Source organism: Electrophorus electricus, chromosome 13 (genome assembly GCF_041902795.1).
Source record: "Electrophorus electricus isolate QZ-2024a chromosome 13, ASM4190279v1, whole genome shotgun sequence".
NCBI classification, from domain to species: Eukaryota; Metazoa; Chordata; class Actinopteri; order Gymnotiformes; family Gymnotidae; genus Electrophorus; species Electrophorus electricus.
Genome location: NC_137509.1, coordinates 7,572,501 through 7,592,500, shown reverse-complemented (window position 1 = coordinate 7,592,500; position 20,000 = coordinate 7,572,501). Strand labels below are relative to the sequence as shown.

Below are 20,000 nucleotides of genomic sequence, written 5' to 3'. Positions count from 1 at the left end.
AAGTAATGACTGTGTTTCCCCTGCTGATTGGTTGATGCATAGCATTATTCTGCAGGATGCAGACTCTCGTAATTCACCCCGCTGAGGCTTGGATGAGTCGAGAGGAAGAAAGAGAAAGGGAGAGAGAGCTTAATCTGAAAGGAGCGTACAGTAATATAGTTAAGTTTCCCATGGGTGAAGAACTTTTGTTCAATGCCCTGGCCTTGATACAACAATATTTCACCACGCACACACACACACACGCACACACACACACACACACACACACACATAAACATATACAAAGATGGTGTATCATCTTTGTATATGGTTGTTGTGGTGTACCTTCACATCAACCGGAAAGGAATGTTTAAGCTGTAAAGGCCATGTAGAATCTTGGTTATGTGTCTGGATTTCACTGTATATCATAGAAGTATTTTACTAAAAACACAGACCTGTGAGAGGTGTGCACATGTGCATCCATTTACTCAAATTGCAAAATATGAGCAAAGCTCAAACATTGAGTATTAACATCCTGCATAGTAAAAAAAAGTCTGAGATTCTGACACATTGTGCAGTGCTCTTGAACACACAGTGTCGCCGCGCTCTGCTCTACTGTGTGTTCAGTCTGCTTCAGTTTTTGAATGAATGTTTTGCTACTATATTTACTTTACAGACAAACACGCACCATTAGAAACAATAGGATGAATGATAGTGTAAGCAAGCAAAAGCAACCTCTCCGGGTCTATAACGTCACCTTTTTAAAAGTTCAATGTATTCACCTGCGTAAAAGAGAAGAGGGGATAAAGAAAGTTGTTTGTAGTTTGTAGTTTGTAGAAGAAGAAAAAGAATAACGGACACCTCAGAAATGTGAGGAGGTTCTCCACTGAAATGACTACACAACAGTGAGATTAGGAGGAGAGCATGGAGCATGTGGACACTGTGGGAGTGGACACTGTGGGAGTGGACACTGTGGGAGTGGACACTGTGGGAGTGGGCACTGTGGGAGTAGACACTGTGACTGTGGGCACTGTGGGTGTGGGCACTGTGGGAGTGGGCACTGTGGGAGTGGACACTGTGAGAGTGGGCACTGTGGGAGTGGACACTGTGACTGTGGGCACTGTGGGAGTGGACACTGTGACTGTGGGCACTGTGGGAGTGGACACTGTGGGAGTGGACACTGTGGGTGTGGGAACTGTGGGAGTGGACACTGTGAGAGTGGACACTGTGGGTGTGGGAACTGTGGGAGTGGACACTGTGAGAGTGGACACTGTGGGTGTGGGAACTGTGGGAGTGGACACTGTGGGAGTGGACACTGTGCGTGTGGGCACTGTGGGAGTGGACACTGTGGGAGTGGACACTGTGCGTGTGGGCACTGTGGGAGTGGACACTGTGGGAGTGGACACTGTGGGGGTGGACACTGTGGGGGTGGACACTGTGGGAGTGGACAGTGTAGTGTGGACACTGTGGTCATGGACAGAGTGAATGTGGACATTAATGTTGTGGTCACTGGGAGTGACCATAGTAAGCCCAGCTCCCCACACTGCATCACTCTACTGCCACCTGCACATTTCCACAGTCAGTGTTAGCTAGGGTGTACAGTAAAGATGTTATATGAACTTGATACTTTTTTTAAATGACTTTCTTCATGAACAACAGTTATATATAGCATGAACATGGATGACAGGTACCCTACACCATTACAACTTATAGTTAATACAACCCCAATAATCCAGGATCAGCATTCTACCATAATACCTCAGCAAACCAGTTACTGTAAGAAAGAAAGAATGAAGTAGATTCTGGCATGATTCACCTTGTTAGTAGCTAAGATTATGCAATGATGTAAGATTACCATTTTCCTCAATTCTTTTTAATAGTTTATTTTTTTAAATCTCAGGGCAAAGGTGAGGTATTCCATTTCAAATATTTCATTTATACTGTTTTCCCCTTTGTTCCACAGTTGGGGGGCTGTCTGCAAACAATTAAGAGTAATTGCGTTCTTGGAGGCCACTAAAAAGATCTGAACCACATTTCTACCCCCCACCCACCCCCCAAATCCAACCAAACCATCTGGTATGTTCTCCATAGGTTCATATGATCTTAATGATCTTAATGAATTCTTAGTAAGCATATCAGATGGTTGCAAGCACTGAACACCCGCTCAAGAGCTCACACAATTCTCTCTGTCTGTCTGTCTGTCTGTCTGTCTGTCTGTCTGTCTATCTATCTATCTATCTATCTATCTATCTATCTATCTATCTATCTATCTATCTATCTATCTATCTATCTATCTATCTATCTATCTATCTATCTATCTATCTATCTATCTATCTATTTTCTGCTGAAGGTCTGGAGTATTATTAACCACAATGTCACACACTGGAAAATGCTGGCCATATCTTAATTGGATCTTAATCACTGCATCTTTAAATTGATCTGTAAAATGGCTTTTTTCACCTATTTGTTTAACGTATTTAATTATTTAGGTTTACTTATTTACACAAATCCAATTACCTTTCAACAGTAATTCTGCTTCTACTCTGATTTCACATTGATCTCTAACTTTGAAGAAATTGATGCTGGAGCACCATCTCTCTAAGCAGTAGGTGCAGGAGAATAAATGAAATTGCTGGCCGGTGTTTGAACAACGTTCACTTTACTTAGCATTGTAGTGAATTAAAACGAAGCTACGTTACATGATTATCCTCTCACAGTGCAGGTCACTTCCCTCTGCAGCTGCTGTGGTTCCCCCCCAGAACTGCTTTTTCTTACCCCATTGTTACTTTCTAAATATTTGTGTTAGCAGACACCAGACACTCCACCCAAACTCATATCTTTTAGATTTCTCCCATTAAATATGATGCTATTTTTTCTAGTGATTTTTCTAGTGATCTCTCTCTCTCTCTCTCTCTCTCTCTCTCTCTCTCTCTCTCTCTCTCTCTCTCTCTCTCTCTCTCTCTCTCTCTCCCTCCCTCCCTCTCCCTCCCTCCCTCCCTCCCTCCCTCAGAGTCGATGATTAAATCTGCGGAACAGCAGGGTAACTGACTGCCACTTTTCAGCAGTTCTGAGCCGCTAGCGGCAGACATGGCCAGGAGCAAAGCTAGACAAATTTGTTCTCTCAGCCTGAAAAACTCATCCCGTTGCCCCTAAACAGCTTATCTTCTCGCTGCTTATCTTCTCTGTGAGTGTAGAACTCTGGTGTTTATGGTGTGCAGTGACGTGGTGGCATTGCAGGAAAGGCACATGTATTGTGGTCTTCATTCTCCCAGCAGCCTACGAGACTCTCTGTGGGCTCTGAGACATAAATAATGCCCATCCTTCATTCTACGTCACTTCTGTATTGTGTTCACAGACACATTAAGCTTGCTTGTTTGTAGGAGAACAAAAGGCCTTTTTTAAACAAACACTATGTATGTATTAATCTACTGTATGTAATGCTGGTAAGACTATGTCCGGTGTTTTCTAACTCTCACTCTCTCTCACACACACACACACACACACACCAGAGCCTCAGCTGAAGGGCATTGTCACGCACCTCTACTGCCGGCATGGATTCTACCTCCAGATGTTACCAGACGGCAGCATGGATGGCACAAAGGACGAGAGCAGCTCCTTTTGTAAGTCTTCATAAACATGTTATGCACAGTGTCTGGGTTCCATTTATAAGTCTTCATAAACATGTTATGCACAATGTCTGGGTTCCATTTATAAGTCTTCATAAACATGTTATGCACAATGTCTGGGTTCCATTTATAAGTCTTCATAAACATGTTATGCAGTGTCTGGGTTCCATTTATAAGTCTTCATATACATGTTATGCACAGTGTCTGGGTTCCATTTATAAGTCTTCATAAACATGTTATGCACAATGTCTGGGTTACATTTATAAGTCTTCATAAACATGTTATGCATAATGTCTGGGTTCCATTTATAAGTCTTCATAAACATGTTATGCACAGTGTCTGGGTTCCATTTATAAGTCTTCATAAACATGTTATGCACAGTGTCTGGGTTCCATTTATAAGTCTTCATAAACATGTTATGCACCGTGTCTGGGTTCCATTTATAAGTCTTCATAAACATGTTATGCAGTGTCTGGGTTCCATTTATAAGTCTTCATATACATGTTATGCACAGTGTCTGGGTTCCATTTATAAGTCTTCATAAACATATTATGCACAGTGTCTGGGTTCCATTTATAAGTCTTCATAAACATGTTATGCACAGTGTCTGGGTTCCATTTATAAGTCTTCATAAACATGTTATGCACCGTGTCTGGGTTCCATTTATAAGTCTTCATAAACATGTTATGCAGTGTCTGGGTTCCATTTATAAGTCTTCATATACATGTTATGCACAGTGTCTGGGTTCCATTTATAAGTCTTCATAAACATGTTATGCACAATGTCTGGGTTACATTTATAAGTCTTCATAAACATGTTATGCACAATGTCTGGGTTCCATTTATAAGTCTTCATATACATGTTATGCACAGTGTCTGGGTTCCATTTATAAGTCTTCATAAACATGTTATGCACAGTGTCTGGGTTCCATTTATAAGTCTTCATAAACATGTTATGCACCGTGTCTGGGTTCCATTTATAAGTCTTCATAAACATGTTATGCAGTGTCTCGGTTCCATTTATAAGTCTTCATATACATGTTATGCACAGTGTCTGGGTTCCATTTATAAGTCTTCATAAACATGTTATGCACCGTGTCTGGGTTCCATTTATAAGTCTTCATAAACATGTTATGCAGTGTCTGGGTTCCATTTATAAGTCTTCATATACATGTTATGCACAGTGTCTGGGTTCCATTTATAAGTCTTCATAAACATGTTATGCACAATGTCTGGGTTACATTTATAAGTCTTCATAAACATGTTATGCACAATGTCTGGGTTCCATTTATAAGTCTTCATAAACATGTTATGCACAGTGTCTGGGTTCCATTTATAAGTCTTCATAAACATGTTATGCACCGTGTCTGGGTTCCATTTATAAGTCTTCATAAACATGTTATGCAGTGTCTGGGTTCCATTTATAAGTCTTCATATACATGTTATGCACAGTGTCTGGGTTCCATTTATAAGTCTTCATAAACATATTATGCACAGTGTCTGGGTTCCATTTATAAGTCTTCATAAACATGTTATGCACAGTGTCTGGGTTCCATTTATAAGTCTTCATAAACATGTTATGCACAGTGTCTGGGTTCCATTTATAAGTCTTCATAAACATGTTATGCACAATGTCTGGGTTCCATTTATAAGTCTTCATAAACATGTTATGCACAGTGTCTGGGTTCCATTTATAAGTCTTCATAAACATGTTATGCACATAGCGCCAGCCCCTGTCCACCTCACCCAAACTAATTCTCCTATACAATAAAAGAGAAAGCAGATGGAAGTGTAGCACCCTGCCTCCCCATGGGTCTCTGTAACAGGGTCTCTGTAATATGCATTATGTAACCCTCACTCCTTTTGTATGTGTTGTGGGATATGATTCGTGCCCACTTCATGACTAAACGTTGTTGTTGTTGTTGTTTATACAGTATAATGGTTCCTTCAATAAACAACACCACAACCTTTCATCTGCCCCATGTGGGGTAACGCCAGTCGTGCACATAGGGTGGTGGAGGGGAATTTGGGAGTGCTTTCTTGCAGACCAACTCAGCATGCAAATGTAATGCTTTCGGATTTGACCTGACCAAATAATTAATTCTGATTTACCCTGCAGAGAATTTCCAAATGTCATCAGTTTAACCTCTAGCTAAATCCTGTTTTGCATTATATTATTCAGCATCAAAATACCAGTGCAGAGGGGCTATAAATTATAGTATCTTGAAATGAATTATCTGGTGTGTTAGTTTGTGGTCCCTGGCACTAAACAGGACCAACCTCCAGGATGCAATCTCCCCCTCCTTCTTCCAGCAGCACACTAGGCATGTGTCTTTGGGACGCTTTTAGACATCAGACATCAGTTTGTCAAGCTGAAGGACTTCGGAGCTCAGCGTGTATGCCTGGGACCCAATTCAGCCAATATCATGTAGTACTGGACATATCCATCCCATTAAATATAATATACTATAATAATGAATTATAGTATATTAATCTTTAGTTTTATACATTTTTAAAATTTCTGCATTTTATACAATTAATTACTGTGATTGAGCCAGTATGTTACTTTAAATGTGATTTACGGTTTCATACCAGAGTCTGTGTTGCATTCTGGAAATATATTTACAGTTGTGAGAATCTATGCAGATCTTGTATGGCTGCAGTAACATTACTGTATGAATATTGCAGAAGCTAATATAGCAAACCTCTCAGTATCATAAGTTTTACCTTTAAACCTAGGTGCCCAAAACAACAGCAACAAAGAATCCTTGTCTCTACTTGGTTAAATTTTGTTTTTCCATTCCTTTGTCTTTCATTTATTTAGTTTTACCAACTTTCTATACTCAATGGAACTCATATTAATTTGCAATCTTTAACAAACTTAAAGGCCCTCCTGCACAGTTGTTATATTCCTGTTACATTCCCATGCCGTGAAACAACATTAAAATTAGTGTTTATTTCAATTTCTAGACAACTGTTTAGAAACAAAACAAAACAAAACAATTTGTTATTTATTTGGCGCCGTTTACCGTTCTGCTGTGTGGGCGTGTCCGACAGCGGATTGATTGACAGCTTCAGTGATAAACGTAAGCACCCCAGTCAGTCCTTATGGCGCAGGCCAGATCACATCAACGCGGCTTTACATGTGTGAACCTAAAGAGGTGAAAGGCTGTTAGGGGTTTCGGACAGAGGCTTTCGAAATTCTCTGGTTAAATTAGACGATGCCACAGTTAATAATATAGGAACACATTTAGCGTGGTATTGTCTGTACATTTCTTACATATTGATCACTTTTACATTAAAGCTATTAACTCCCATTAACTAGCTAGCCAACTTATATTCGTCTGGATAACCAGGTCTAGCTAACAGGCTGAAATGTGGGAGTCATTGACTACTGCCAGTTTCAAAATTGTCAGTGCATCGCTACAAACTCTTGTATTGGGTACCACTTCAACTCCAGAAAGAAACTGAGTCATTTTTATTTGGTCTCATTTTCGGGAATAAAATGTAGAGCGTAACCTCCTTCGTTCCCCAAAACTGAGCCTTTGAATATGTGCGCCATTTGAGTAGAGGTGCAGAGTGAGTGTGGGAGGGTCAGTTGAGCTCACAGTTCATGGATATGCAATATAATCTAATTAGCGATAGTCAAGAGTTTTTCATGACATCTAAGATAATGCCAAATAAACTGTACTTCCTAAACGGTCGTTAAGGGGCAGTATGCAAAACCATTTAGATTTAGGTTATTTTATGCACTCTGTAGTGCCCAATATATTTACTGAGGCAGAGGTATGAAGATAATAACATACTTGCTGTTAATCTAACATTTTGAGTAAGGATGTAAAACTGGGCATATGGCCTTTAACCTGACACATAAATGGGCCTAATGTGTTTAATATTAGGTAGCCAGGTAGATGGATAGCTAGGTGTAGCATGCTAGCTATTATTCTGGTTCATACCTGAGATTGTTAAATGGTAATACTACTTAAATATGAACATTTTAAACAGTGGCTATGGCTGATATCCATCTCCATCTACCCTCCACGCAAAACCACAATAAAAGACAACAACTGAGCTAGCTAACCTAGCTAATTTTATCGTAGCACGTATATTAGCTAGCTAGATACTATACGAATCCAATCTCACAGAAGAAAGTTAGGTAAAGTTAAAAGGGTAAAAACACTACCAGATGGCTTCTAACAGACGTAACGCTAGTGGTTGTGCATAGTGAACAGCTTCTCAGCGAATACGCATCACTCTACGCAATCAAAGCTGATGTGTTAACGCCATTTACCAGTTTGAGATGAACATGTGGAATTTTGTGTCCTTTTAAAAATACAGTATATTATTGTATATTTACAAGCATAACATGGAATATAGTATGCAAGGAAACACATGATGTCTTTTTTGCTTACCACTTTCTCAATATATCTCAACTGCCACAAGTTGTTTCAGCTTGAGGTGAACAAATGTTTTGCTAGCTGGTTAAATCTTAGATTCTAATATAGGTAGTGCATAACTGCATAGCAATTGTCTGTTGTATAAAATCCTTGTCTAGATTAGAGATGTCAGTGACTATAGTGTGTGTGCTTGTATGTGTATATATGCATGTTCAGAAGAGGCATAGTACAGAAGAGGCTTGACAGTCAGGGTTCTGGGTATTCTGTCTATGTCTGTCTACCTCTCGCTTCCTTCTGAGAAGGGTGCGGTAGAGGTGTGTGTCCACAGCATTCCAGGATCCTCATTATGCACTACACTGCAGAGTATGCTAACAAGCTCCGCCCACCCACCCCCAAAAACAACAAAAACTGCTGAATCGGCAGTTAGAAGAAATAATTAACACACAGTCTGACTTGCATCTAGAAACATTGTTTTAAACATCCTGGGGTCTAAGGGCTCCATTCTTCCAATCTGTAATGAATTACGTTACACTGATGCCTGCGTTCACGCCAGCTCAGACTTTGGAACGTTCTGTGTTCTTCTAAAAGGAGCAAATATTGCCCCATCAGTCACATTCAATATCTCTCCTTCTCTCTCTCTGTCTCTCTGTTTCTCTCACCCCCCCACCCCCCACCCTTTCTCCTACACCAGAAGCACACACACACACAGACCAGGCATGTACCAGGAACGAGCTGTAGCCAGCTCACCAAGCCAGCTGTCAGAAGCAATATGTCATCTCTTTCTTTCTTTCCCACCCACTCTTCTGCCTGTGTCCCTACATGCCCCTGGACACCCATCCAATCTAAATAGAGAATCAAGCTATGAAGCTTTGCCGAGTCCAAGCCCTCCTCCCCCACTCATCACACAAACACACTTAAATTCACACACTCTTGTACACTAATTCTACAAAGTCATTTTAAGATACAGTTGACCAGTGAGGTTCTCTTAAGCACACCAGTTGAAGAAGAGAAGCCCTCTCTCTCTCTCTCTCTCTCTCTCTCTCTCTCTCTCTCTCTCTCTCTCTCTCTCTCTCTCTCTCTCTCTCCGTTTTGTTTTCTCCACCACAGGCGTGCCACCGGCCTCCATCCACTGTGCTTACACGCTGCAAAAAATGTGCCTATTAGCCCCCGAACATCTCACTTTTGCTACAGTCACTTTACAGCTCTACGCAACTCCTGATCCTGGCCCTGCCCTTGACCTTCCCACTTGTCCGATCATGCACCTCTGAAAGATGCTGACCATCATCTCAGTGTGAGCTGCAGCCATCTCTGCTCGGCAGCAGGAATGCTAACCTTTAGCACGGATGACTTCCATAACACATACAGAGGCTCACGCTCCAGGCACTCCAGCACTGGCTTCATTTCCTGTTATGGACTTCTTCAGTGGCCAGCGGATCTGTGCTGCCTTCCCCTGTACGACTTTGCCGTGAATGTGAACCTCTATGAGCAGATGTGAATGTGGTGCCAGTCATGGCTAATTAAGAGCCGTGTGAATGTGTGAGAAGGGCAGGGTGCATCATTTAGGATTTAGGATTAAACTGCAGAAACACACAGCATTGCTCCTTCCTCTGGAAGTAATTAAGCTTTTGTTAATTATCTATTCCCCTATGCTAAGCTACTGAAGCCCTGATGAAATAACCTCCTACTGACATTTCTAGGCAATGACCTTCCTCTTTAGGTGTAGCCAGTGTGAAAAGGCAGACCCAGACGGGTGAGTCCCATGTCCCCAGATGGCCCTCAGCGGGTGTAGGAGGTGCCCAGGCATACCAGAGGAACATCTGCCATGGCGCTGATAGGTGTTCAATCACAAAGCCTGCAGGATCATGCAAGGGCTAGCACACGTCTGCTCAGTCTCCATCCTCTGCTTATGTAGCTAACAGTTCTATTGAAAGAGAGAGAGAGAGAGAGAGAGAGAGAGAGAGAGAGAGAGAGAGAGAGAGAGAGAGAGAGGATGCAACTACCCATTATGAGACAGAGAGACAGATGCCAAAACTGACACCCACCTTCACAAAAATGTAAAAAATAAATAAATAAATAAAAATTAAAAATTGAAGGGGAATTCTGGGTATGTATGAAGGAAGAAAGACGTAGTCAGTGCTGAAAAAAAGTATTGTTTCCCGTGTAAAAAAAAAAAAACTAAACACAATGAGAGCAGAAGGGAGAGAAATGGCAGGACAGCCCCATCCCCCATATCCCAGCATGCGTAGGGGCAGATATAATGATTGTGGTGTCTTGGACAAAGACAGGAGTGAGACCCCAATCGTTCCCAACCACAAGTATTTACCTTCATTTTCCCTCCACTACCATGCTCAGCCTGCTGTTACACAGCAGGGTGTGTGGAACCATCAAAGCTGTCTATACTAGTGATGTTCTTTTAAAGCGGCTCTTTTAAGTTAATGATGGGAGCATTGCGGAATGGAGTGTTTTGTTGTTGCTGTTCTTGTTTTAAGACAAGTTGGGTCTTGTAACTCTCTTGCTTCAAGTGTAGCCAAGACCCCAATGTGAAACGTCATATCCATATGTGAATTTAGATTTAGATTCAAGTCTTGCAATAATGCAGAAACATTTCTTTAACTCTCACATTTGAATTAGCTGTACTGTAGATTAATATTGGCAAGTTTGTAAGAAAACATGTAAATGAAAGGCCATTTAGAAGCTGAAAGATCCGGCTCCTGGTGAGCTGAGCTGACTGATATGACTCACTAAAAAGAGTCAGAATGCCCATCTCTAATCTTTATGAAGATTCAGGCTAGCATGTATAGTCTGCAGAGCTTGTGTGGCTGAATGAAAAATAGTAGTTAATTTGGAATGCAGAGACAAATTTTCTGCTTTCATCCCTCTTTTTGCTTTTCTCTGCTACACTCAGATATCTGTTTTTTCCTTGCTCAACACTCTGAAAATGACTTTGAAGCACATCCTATCTACACTGTAGCTAAAGTCTGATCGCTTGCTTGCACCGGTCTGCATTCACACAGTGGCACCCTTACAAACAAAACATGGATCCAACCATTATACCCCTGAACACAAGTGGTGTGCCAATAAGATTACTAAACATAATTGCATAATTACAGTAGCAGATAACAAGCTTTTAAAAATATTCAAATATATTTAAGGATGAGTTAATATCAACACATAAATCCCATTGCTATTTTTCCCTTGCTTTATGGGGGCCCTAGGCGACTGTGTCCCTAGACAACTGAAGCCGTAGGAAATCAGCAGCCCTAGGTAACTGCCCAACTATATTTAATGTAAAGACAGCCCCTGAGTAAGCCCAGCATAGACACATGTTCCTGGAGGTTGCTGAAGGTTGTCACCCGCTATTGTACTTCTCTAAGAGTTGCCACGGAGATAAGGAAAGCTGGGCCATAGGACACTTTACAGCTCCTGGTTCTCACACACACATACACACACAAAACCCTTCAACAAATACTTCGAGACCACATGCAATTCTGGAGTTTCTCCAGTAACCCTTGCGTTGTCAGTCGGCTTATTGATAGTCCGATGAATGATCTCCCCACTGGCGGGGCTGCTCTGATCTGACAGTGCTGACGTACGGCTTAAGATGGGAGAGTATTGACGATGACTCACAGGCTGCTGCTGACCCCTGCAGTGATCTAGCGAGGAGACAGCTTTTCTGCTGTTTATCAGTCACCATGCTTCCTTATGCTGATTTTGACATTTCACACTTCCCATGGGTGTGAGGGGCGTGTGTGTGTGTGTGTGTGTGTGTGTGTGTGTGTGTGTGTGTCACAACTCAGATAACAACTTAGATAATAACTCCTCTTTGTATCTTATTCTTACTCATATATTTACACCTTTCCTCCCATTTCCCAATTTTTCATGTTTTGACATGAATTAATGTGCAGAGCACACAGCATGAATGTCCATTTGAATGAATGTCCATTATATTTTTAAAAAAGATTTAAATTAATCTAAACGTTATGTGCCGAATGTAAAATCTTGAGCCTGACGAGTAGGAAGAGAGACAAGACAGGAAGAGGCCGACTTATTTATTATCGAGATAGAAATCGTAATTCGCTCAATATGTGCAATAATGTCGATCTGCCGACTGCTGACCAGTGGATGTGTTTTTGAATTCATATATAAAATGTAAATGGGCATGTCTTTGAGTCCATTCATGGAAATGTTGGCATACTTTTAAGTCCTGTTCGTCTAATGCGAGTCTTTGAGTTCATAAAGGGAATTAGGCATGCATTTTACCTTATATTTAGATGGTTAGGGTAAGGCTTAGGGCTCAAAACCCACCCAGGAGTTACACTCAGATACCTGGCCATACAACTTGTAGTGTGTGTACATAGCCTTCTCAGTATGTGTGACATAAGTGTAGGTTTTTTTTAGGGGGTGGGTGGGTGGGGTGGGGAGGGCGATATGTCCACCCAAATATTTGTCTTATTTAACATAACGGACTCATATGATGAGTTAGGTTGGGTGGAGTGAGCAGAGAGTCCCACCCAAAGTTGAAATGAATCCTGCATCACTGACGTCAGGTGGCGTGAATTAGATTTACGTTTCCCTTCTGTTCTTTTTCACAATTTTTAGTTTGTAGCAACATCGGCAGAGTGGTGAGATTTCCGAAGGAATGGAGTCATAGATCTGTCTGTTACATTTCGACATGATTTCTCTTCGCATAGCTTCCTGATTGGCTGTCAGAGTGCAGGTTCATTCCAGATTTGTGTTGTCTTGGCAGAGGTCTCAGAGGCACTGTTTAAATCCGCGTAGTTCCTCTAGATACATCACCATGGGCGATTTGTCAGTATGGCTAAAGTCAACATGTCACTACGGACTTTTCTCATGGCTCTTGGCAGCTGTCAGCACTCCTGCCAAAAATTGACAGAACATTAGCAGTGTCACCGGGTCACTGAAACCAGCTTGTGAATAAACCTACACTGCTTAAATGTCATAATGACTTCAGTTGTTATTAAATTAAATCTCTACTGCTAAGAGACATGAAATCCTATAGGTTACAGCTGGAATAATTAGGGTTTGCGCATAGCCTGGATGTTCCTGTGTAATGTGTTTTAGTGGGTCAGAAGCATCATTTGGCCAGTGTCGGTAGGGGGCAAGGTCAAATGTATGATGTGAAATGCATGGAAAATGTGGACGATAGAAAAAAAATGCTAGATAGTAGATCAATTATTAGTTATATGATTAATTTCAGATTGCCATCAGAGAAGGCTGGTGACTAATCTCTCTCTTCATCTCTCTCTCTCTCTCTGTCTCTCTTTCTCAGTGCTGTTCAACTTGATTCCTGTGGGCTTGAGGATAGTGGCCATCCAGAGCACTAAGACAGGCCTGTACATCGCCATGAACAGTGAGGGCTACCTCTACAGTTCGGTACGTTCTAAACTGTCTTACAGACATTCCCATCACATACCACCAAAACACCCCCTGGTACTTGCATGTATTACGTTACCAAGGTTAATTAAAGCAATTGCTTCATTTCAAAGTTAAACAAGTTTTTTTCCCAACATTTCTAAATAGTCTGTAAACATCCATTTCCCTTACTTTATTTGCATTAAACACAATTTAATAATACCCAAATAAATATTAATGCAAGAAAGCATTCATGAAAATAGCCACTGGGGGGGGGGGGGTGTTTGCTACAAAGTTACTGATATCTTGTGAGATGGCCAGAAGAACACAGGTTTTGTTCTTGTTTGTATCTTTCAACATAATAGTGACTTCAAAAACTTAGACACTATTACACTACAGATAGACAACTTATAGACAGAGCAGAACAGAGTTGAAGAATTATTTGTAGAGCACCTTCTCTGTGTCCTTGTGTGTGTGTGTGTGTGTGTGTGTGTGTGTGTGTGTGTGAGAGAGAGAGAGAGAGAGATAGAGAGAGAGAGAGAGAGAGAGAGAGAGAGAGAGAGTGGCCATAAGACTTGCTTACTAGTGTAAAGTGGCAGTGGGATTTCTCCATGTCCATATGTGCAGCATGCTTATCTGCATCTGCACAATGCAAAGGTGAATCATACACCTTTCATACAAAAAAGTACAAAAAAGTGAAATGTATTTTTGCCCACCAGTTGCTCAAGCGCCCAAGAGTTCTATTTCAACCTGAGGTGAACAAATGTTTTGCTAATTGGTTAAATCTTTGACACTAATATATTTGAATAATTGTCTAGTGTATAAAACCATTGTCTAGTAGCTGATAAGAGGTGTTAGAGCATTGACAGTTGTGCATGCATGTGTGTGTGTGTGTATGTGTGTGCTTGTGTGTTGGCAGACAGTGGGATTAACTATCAGGCACCTTCATTGTATTATTTGACATGAGGTCAGCATATATCCTCTAGAGCTGCTGAATAAGAGGGAAAAAACACAGTCAGGAGAGACCTGTGCAGTCAGGAGAGACCTGAGTGCAGTAAAGAGAGACCTGTGCAATGGCTCCCCTCCTTTGTCAGTCAGAGAAGACAGACATGGGTCTTCTGCCTTTTGAAGTGCATCCATTCCTACACTTCTGTATTAGCTAAGGTAAAATGATGACACGTGTAAACTGTAGACACCTCGAACTCCCATGCACTCGCACCTACCATCTCCACTTGATTAAATTCCCTTTTTGGCGGTGCAGTGTGAAGTGGTCTCCTTGAATGTCTCCTTGAGGTTTCCTACATTTTTTCATTCCATATCCTTCTGGGCTGCGAACTAGGAAGATGCTTTCATCTCCAAAAAAGGGTCCAGAACTCACTGACCAGGGTTTTCACCTTCATGTGCAAATGACAATGTGTGAGATGAGTAAATTTACTTTTTAGCTGCATGGAGTCAGGAACCTTGCAGGTTAAACTAATCATTCTTTTCCATGGTCCTCCCCAATGTGACGAATAAGGAGGATGGAATTTCCAAACACAGTTCTGTTCATTTAAGTATTTAAGATACTGATATCTTCATGCTGCATTTTTCCCATTCCTAACTCCTGACAAGCTCCAATAAAATTGATATCTTGCTCTGAGATTGTTTTGCTGTGGAACTAATACATGTTAAGACATCCATAGACTCCACATTTTCAATATGTAAAGCTTATACTCATGCAAATGAAGAGCACTGCCTGACACTTGTTCTGAGAAGCACCTTGTCTGGTTTGTCATATAACTACTGTGCAAGCACTGAAGACATCCAAGCCCACACATGCTTGGTGGTTCTGGGGGAAGGTTTGCCATCTTCTACCTTTACTCTATCTGTGACAAGTGACCCACTGATGCAAAATGGAACTTCTTTCCCCCACTGATCCAGAAACCTGCTGCTCTGGTGGCCCCCTCCATCAACTGACAACTTTGTGGCCTCACCGTATTGTGATAGTGTCTCACAGTGATGAGACATGATTTGCTCTTTGTTCAGATTAGTTGATGCTTCTCGTCTAGATTTGTGCATGTTTAGTGCATATTTTAGCGACAGATCAACTCTGAGGATATCATTAATCAGGACTGGATTCAGGACTTTAAAAGTGAACAATTTTTGGAGATGTGGAGATGTAATTCTTCTCGTTGAGCAGACTGAGCTCCCCTGTATGAGCTTCTCTCTAAGCAAGCCTAATGATTCCCTGCTGAAGTCGCCTCATCTGGAGTGAAGGGATGACGCATCTACTCCATTTTCTGAGAGTGGACATAAGGTTTGGTTTGAAAGCATTGACAATATGGATAAAAAATGCCACAACTCTCTGAAGAAAATGCCAAGTGGAGAATTGTTTGAAGCAATGCAAGGTAATCAGTTTAATCTGTTATGCATTCTGACATTTCTACTGCCAGCACTAGTCCACACATTTCAAGACATGGTTCAGTAGGTTCTGGCCAGGGGGGTTAATTTTGCCTTTGCTGGGATGAATCCTATGTGAAGATATCCATGTTCTGCAATACCCAGAAGTAAGTGACAGCCCCTTTAGCTTTGTTGGGTGCATCTATGAACATGCACAACTAAGTATTCTTTGCCTTGGAGGGAATGTAGGGTGTGTGGTTGTATGGGATTTGGAGCTCTTTCAGATGTTTAAGTGAGCTCCTCCAATTGTTCCAGTTACCTGACTTTTCTTCTGGGAATAAGGAATCCTGGTCACTCATGCTCTTTGACAACTCCTGTAGCAAAGCTCTTCTTTGAATGGTCATTGTGCCACCGTACCAAGCAGGTCAAAAAGACTGTTGACTGTTGACAGGACTCCATGCCACATGCATGGCTTCTGATTCTCTGACCCTTGAAAGGTAAAAGTGTCAGTTTTTATCTCCCAGCATAAGCCAAGACTTTTTTGCATTGGTAAAAATTTGTATGAATGAAATCTTTCATGTTTTTGGCCAAGTCATCAGGAGAGGGCTTTCATTACTCTAGTGTTGTTTGAGGCAATTTAGTGTAATTTCAGACTGAATTGAAAAATGCCAATGAAGCTTGGGTCCATTTCAGATGGTTGATATCCTGTTGGCACACATAATAGGGTATCAGATCCTTCTTCAGCAGCTTGTGTAAGGCTATACATGGCAAAGACAGGGCTGTTACCATAAAACATGCACTCACATCCAATATTCAGTGATGTCATTTGTAATGTTATTGGCTCTGTACCAGAAAAACTGTATCAGGTAATTCTTGTGACCCATTTGAACAACTCAGTAAAACATTTGCTCAATATCTGTTGTTATTGCCACTGGTTTCTTTCTGAAACACATCAGCACTCCCAGGAGATCTGGACTAGTGAGCAAAACTTTGTTGAGGGACATGCCTTTGTATTGTGCACTGGAATCAAATACCACCCTGATTTGATATGGTTTTTGAGGATGGTAGACACCAAAGACCAGCAAGAATTCATGCAACCTCAATGTGACCGTTCTGAAAAACATTCTCAAAGAAAGTCTCTTGTCTAGAGTGCAATGCAGAGAAGCAAAGCGAGAGAGTAGTTGTGCATGATTATTAGCAAGAGGTAGCCTAGATGTTCTTAAGAGTAATGAAGCAACCCAGCTGCTGGTCTCATCTTTGTGAAATTGCTTGTCTATTATTTCCAAGAACATTTCCTTTTGAAAGGATAGTGCAGATTTGTTGTCCTTTTGTTTTATTCAAACATACCTTGTCCAAGTTTGTCCTTTGGGACTTGTGACTGAGCTTTCTTGGATGGACTGCAGAAGTGTTGATGTGATAGCTCCCCATCATAACTCACCTGCTTTCTTATCTGAATGTGATTCAGACATGAGGTTGAAGAATGTAGGCCACCGGATGTCCAGCAGTTTTGAATGTACTGATCTCTGTCTTATATACATTGCCGAGGAAGACTTCAGCCTTTAAGTCCAGCTTTATGGCAAAGGGGGCATTGTGGGGACCATTTTCCTGCTCTCTCACTTTGTTCAGCCTCACAATGTCTCTCCCAGGCAAGAGAAGGATTTAGGCATCTGGATCCATCTTTGGGATATGAGCTGTGGCAGTCTTCAGATAAGTATGATGAGGAGGTGCTTCGGGTGTTGGAATCTCACATCTGTTGTTTCAGATTACTTTGCATTCAGAGAGTAAATCAGTGCTAATTTATCCATTTACTGCTCCAATTTAGGAGCCATCTATCTTTAGTCCCATCATCACCATAACTGAGTAAGGGGACGATGTGCTTTGGATGTTGAAAAACTTGAAGAATTCTGACATGACCAATCAGTGGTTGCTTTGGTCATCTAACAATGCAGCCTCATAGCATCCAGATATACCCTAATCAAGCATGTTTTTGAGCAGGATTTGTTCACTTGGCATTCACCATTTAGTTCAGAGTGAGGTGACTGTACGGCAGGCACTGGGGTTTTCTTTTCATACTGTTCCAACTCCGTCTGCTTCCTAGGTAGTAGGTATTTCAGTTCTGTAAGCCAGACCTGTATGAATAGTTGTGCTGTTCACTGTCACATTCTTCACATTTAATGACAACCCAGTAGTCTTTGGTCATCCTTTTGAAAGAGGATGAGCTTTATTGTGCATAGGGCTGTGCTTACTAGGTTATTTACCTGTCTCCGATGTCACAATGATATTGGTCTCAGCTGCTGTAGTGATGTTTTTTGTGTGTACAACGACGAGAACTTTTGGATTTCATATTTCAATGCAGGCTTTTCATTTCTGGTTGGACTGCTGTAGCTGCTTGACAGCATGAAGCTGGAGTCATTTCTCACTCTGGCCTCAGAGCTGCAAATTCCACAAAGAAAGAGAATGGGAGGACTTTCACATTGTGTTCATTCTTGAACTTTGCTCCTGATGCCATCCACTTATCTTGTACACTGTTATTCTACAATTGGGTTAAATACTACATGCGGTATCAAGGTAAGAATGACCTGGTAAGAATCCATCAACCTTAGCAGAATTTAATTCCAGGAGAAGATCTCCTAAGTCTCTGAGCTTAATATTATCTCTGCTGGATATTCTTGTGACGCCACCTAACTTTTGGAAGAGAGCCATTTTAATAATTTCTATGGCATCATAGCATTGGTTAATTCTGTTCCAGGCCATTTGAAGGGCAGTGTTATGGTTGTTGATATGAATGGAACAGATTCTCCTAACATGTTTTGAGGATTCTTTCCCCAGCCACTTGGAAAGCTGTTATAAGTTTTCACTAGCTGAAACACCCAAGCCATTAATAGCATTAATAAAAATGACTGCCATGATCTATGATCTATGTTTCTGGTCTGTCATCAAACTCAGTGAGTCCAGTAGTCACATGCTCATGATGTGCTAAAAACTTAACAAAGTCATAGGAGAGGAGAGCGCCAAGTGTCAGGTCTGGTATTTAAATGTGATAGGAGGAGATGGTTCTGTCGTGAGGAGATAAAAGTACACTCTGCGGTACTGAGATAGCTTTGAACTTTCACTTACATTGGCATGTTTTAAGTTCTAAATGATGGACTGCCATTATTACTGGGTGAATGATTCACATGAGTAACATCATGCTGTACATGTGATGTCTGGTCCTTGTGTTCCAGGCTAGAGAAGAGAAAAACAGAAAGGGGAGTGTAGTGTAGGCCAGCTTGTTTCTCAACACGCTCTCCCGTCCATCTAGCAGCAAATTTGGGAGACAGCTGACCATGGCTGTGGATTTCTTCACCTTCTAAGTCTGCCTCTGCTTCAAGTGCTTCAGCCTGGGCTTAAGCTGCAGCTGCGTCTTTCTCTAAATGAAGAGCTTCCAGTGTGGCCTCTAATGCTGCTTTCTCAGCTTCTAATCTTCCACATTCTTTTTTCATCGCTAGCTTGTTCTCGGCATACGAGGCACAAGCCTGCGCTGCGTCTGCATTCGCTCATGCATGAGCAGCTGCACTGGCTGATGGTCTGGAATGCAGTGAGCACAGATAAGACTCTTAAAGCTTGGTCTTTCTCCACATGCAGGCTACTGGAGTATAGACTGGTCTTCAAGTGGTGTCAGTAGCAATTACTGATTCAACAGCTTGTCAATGTACTGATCTCCCTGTGTGTGCATTGAGGCTATACAGTTTGGCAGCGAGATAAACCCTTTCAAGAATGTGATGAAGAAATATGCCAAACTTCTGTGGCTCCAGTGTTTATTCTTGGAAATGAGGTGAAACTATCAAGAAGTACAAAAACGTGTCTAAGGGTTCCTTACAAAATTAAATGTGTCTGTAAAATTAAGCTTTAATTAAAATATAATTAAATTGTAATTAATTTTAATTCAAATTAAGGTATGTGATAAGTAATATCAAATAATCTCTAAAGCAACAGCTACATATCATAACAGCTATGAAAGCGATTCTATAGTCAATCATTTTACAGCAAGGTCAATACAAATACAATCCTATTAGGATATAGACAATATTAGATATGATATGATATGATTACAACAAATAGTTAAATAATAAAGTAAACGTAGCTGTTGAATAAAATTATTATTAGTTATTAGTCATAATAGTAGTGGTAGTAGTGTTATATTGCATTGAAATAAAAAAAATATATTAATAATAAATGCATTTTTAAAATAATTACATTTAAAGTTA

At 41.1% G+C, this 20,000-nt stretch overlaps 1 protein-coding gene across 2 annotated transcripts in view; it reads left to right on the top strand.

The window, feature by feature from the left end:
- fgf11a (fibroblast growth factor 11a) overlaps positions 1-20,000 on the top strand; it is a 50,706-nt gene that overhangs the window by 21,277 nt on the left and 9,429 nt on the right. For both annotated transcript variants that reach the window (XM_027028918.3, XM_081694956.1), the window contains 2 exons: positions 3,489-3,599; positions 13,292-13,395. In XM_027028918.3, the coding sequence (XP_026884719.2) occupies positions 3,489-3,599; positions 13,292-13,395 (215 nt within the window). The remainder of the gene's footprint in view (positions 1-3,488; positions 3,600-13,291; positions 13,396-20,000) is intronic.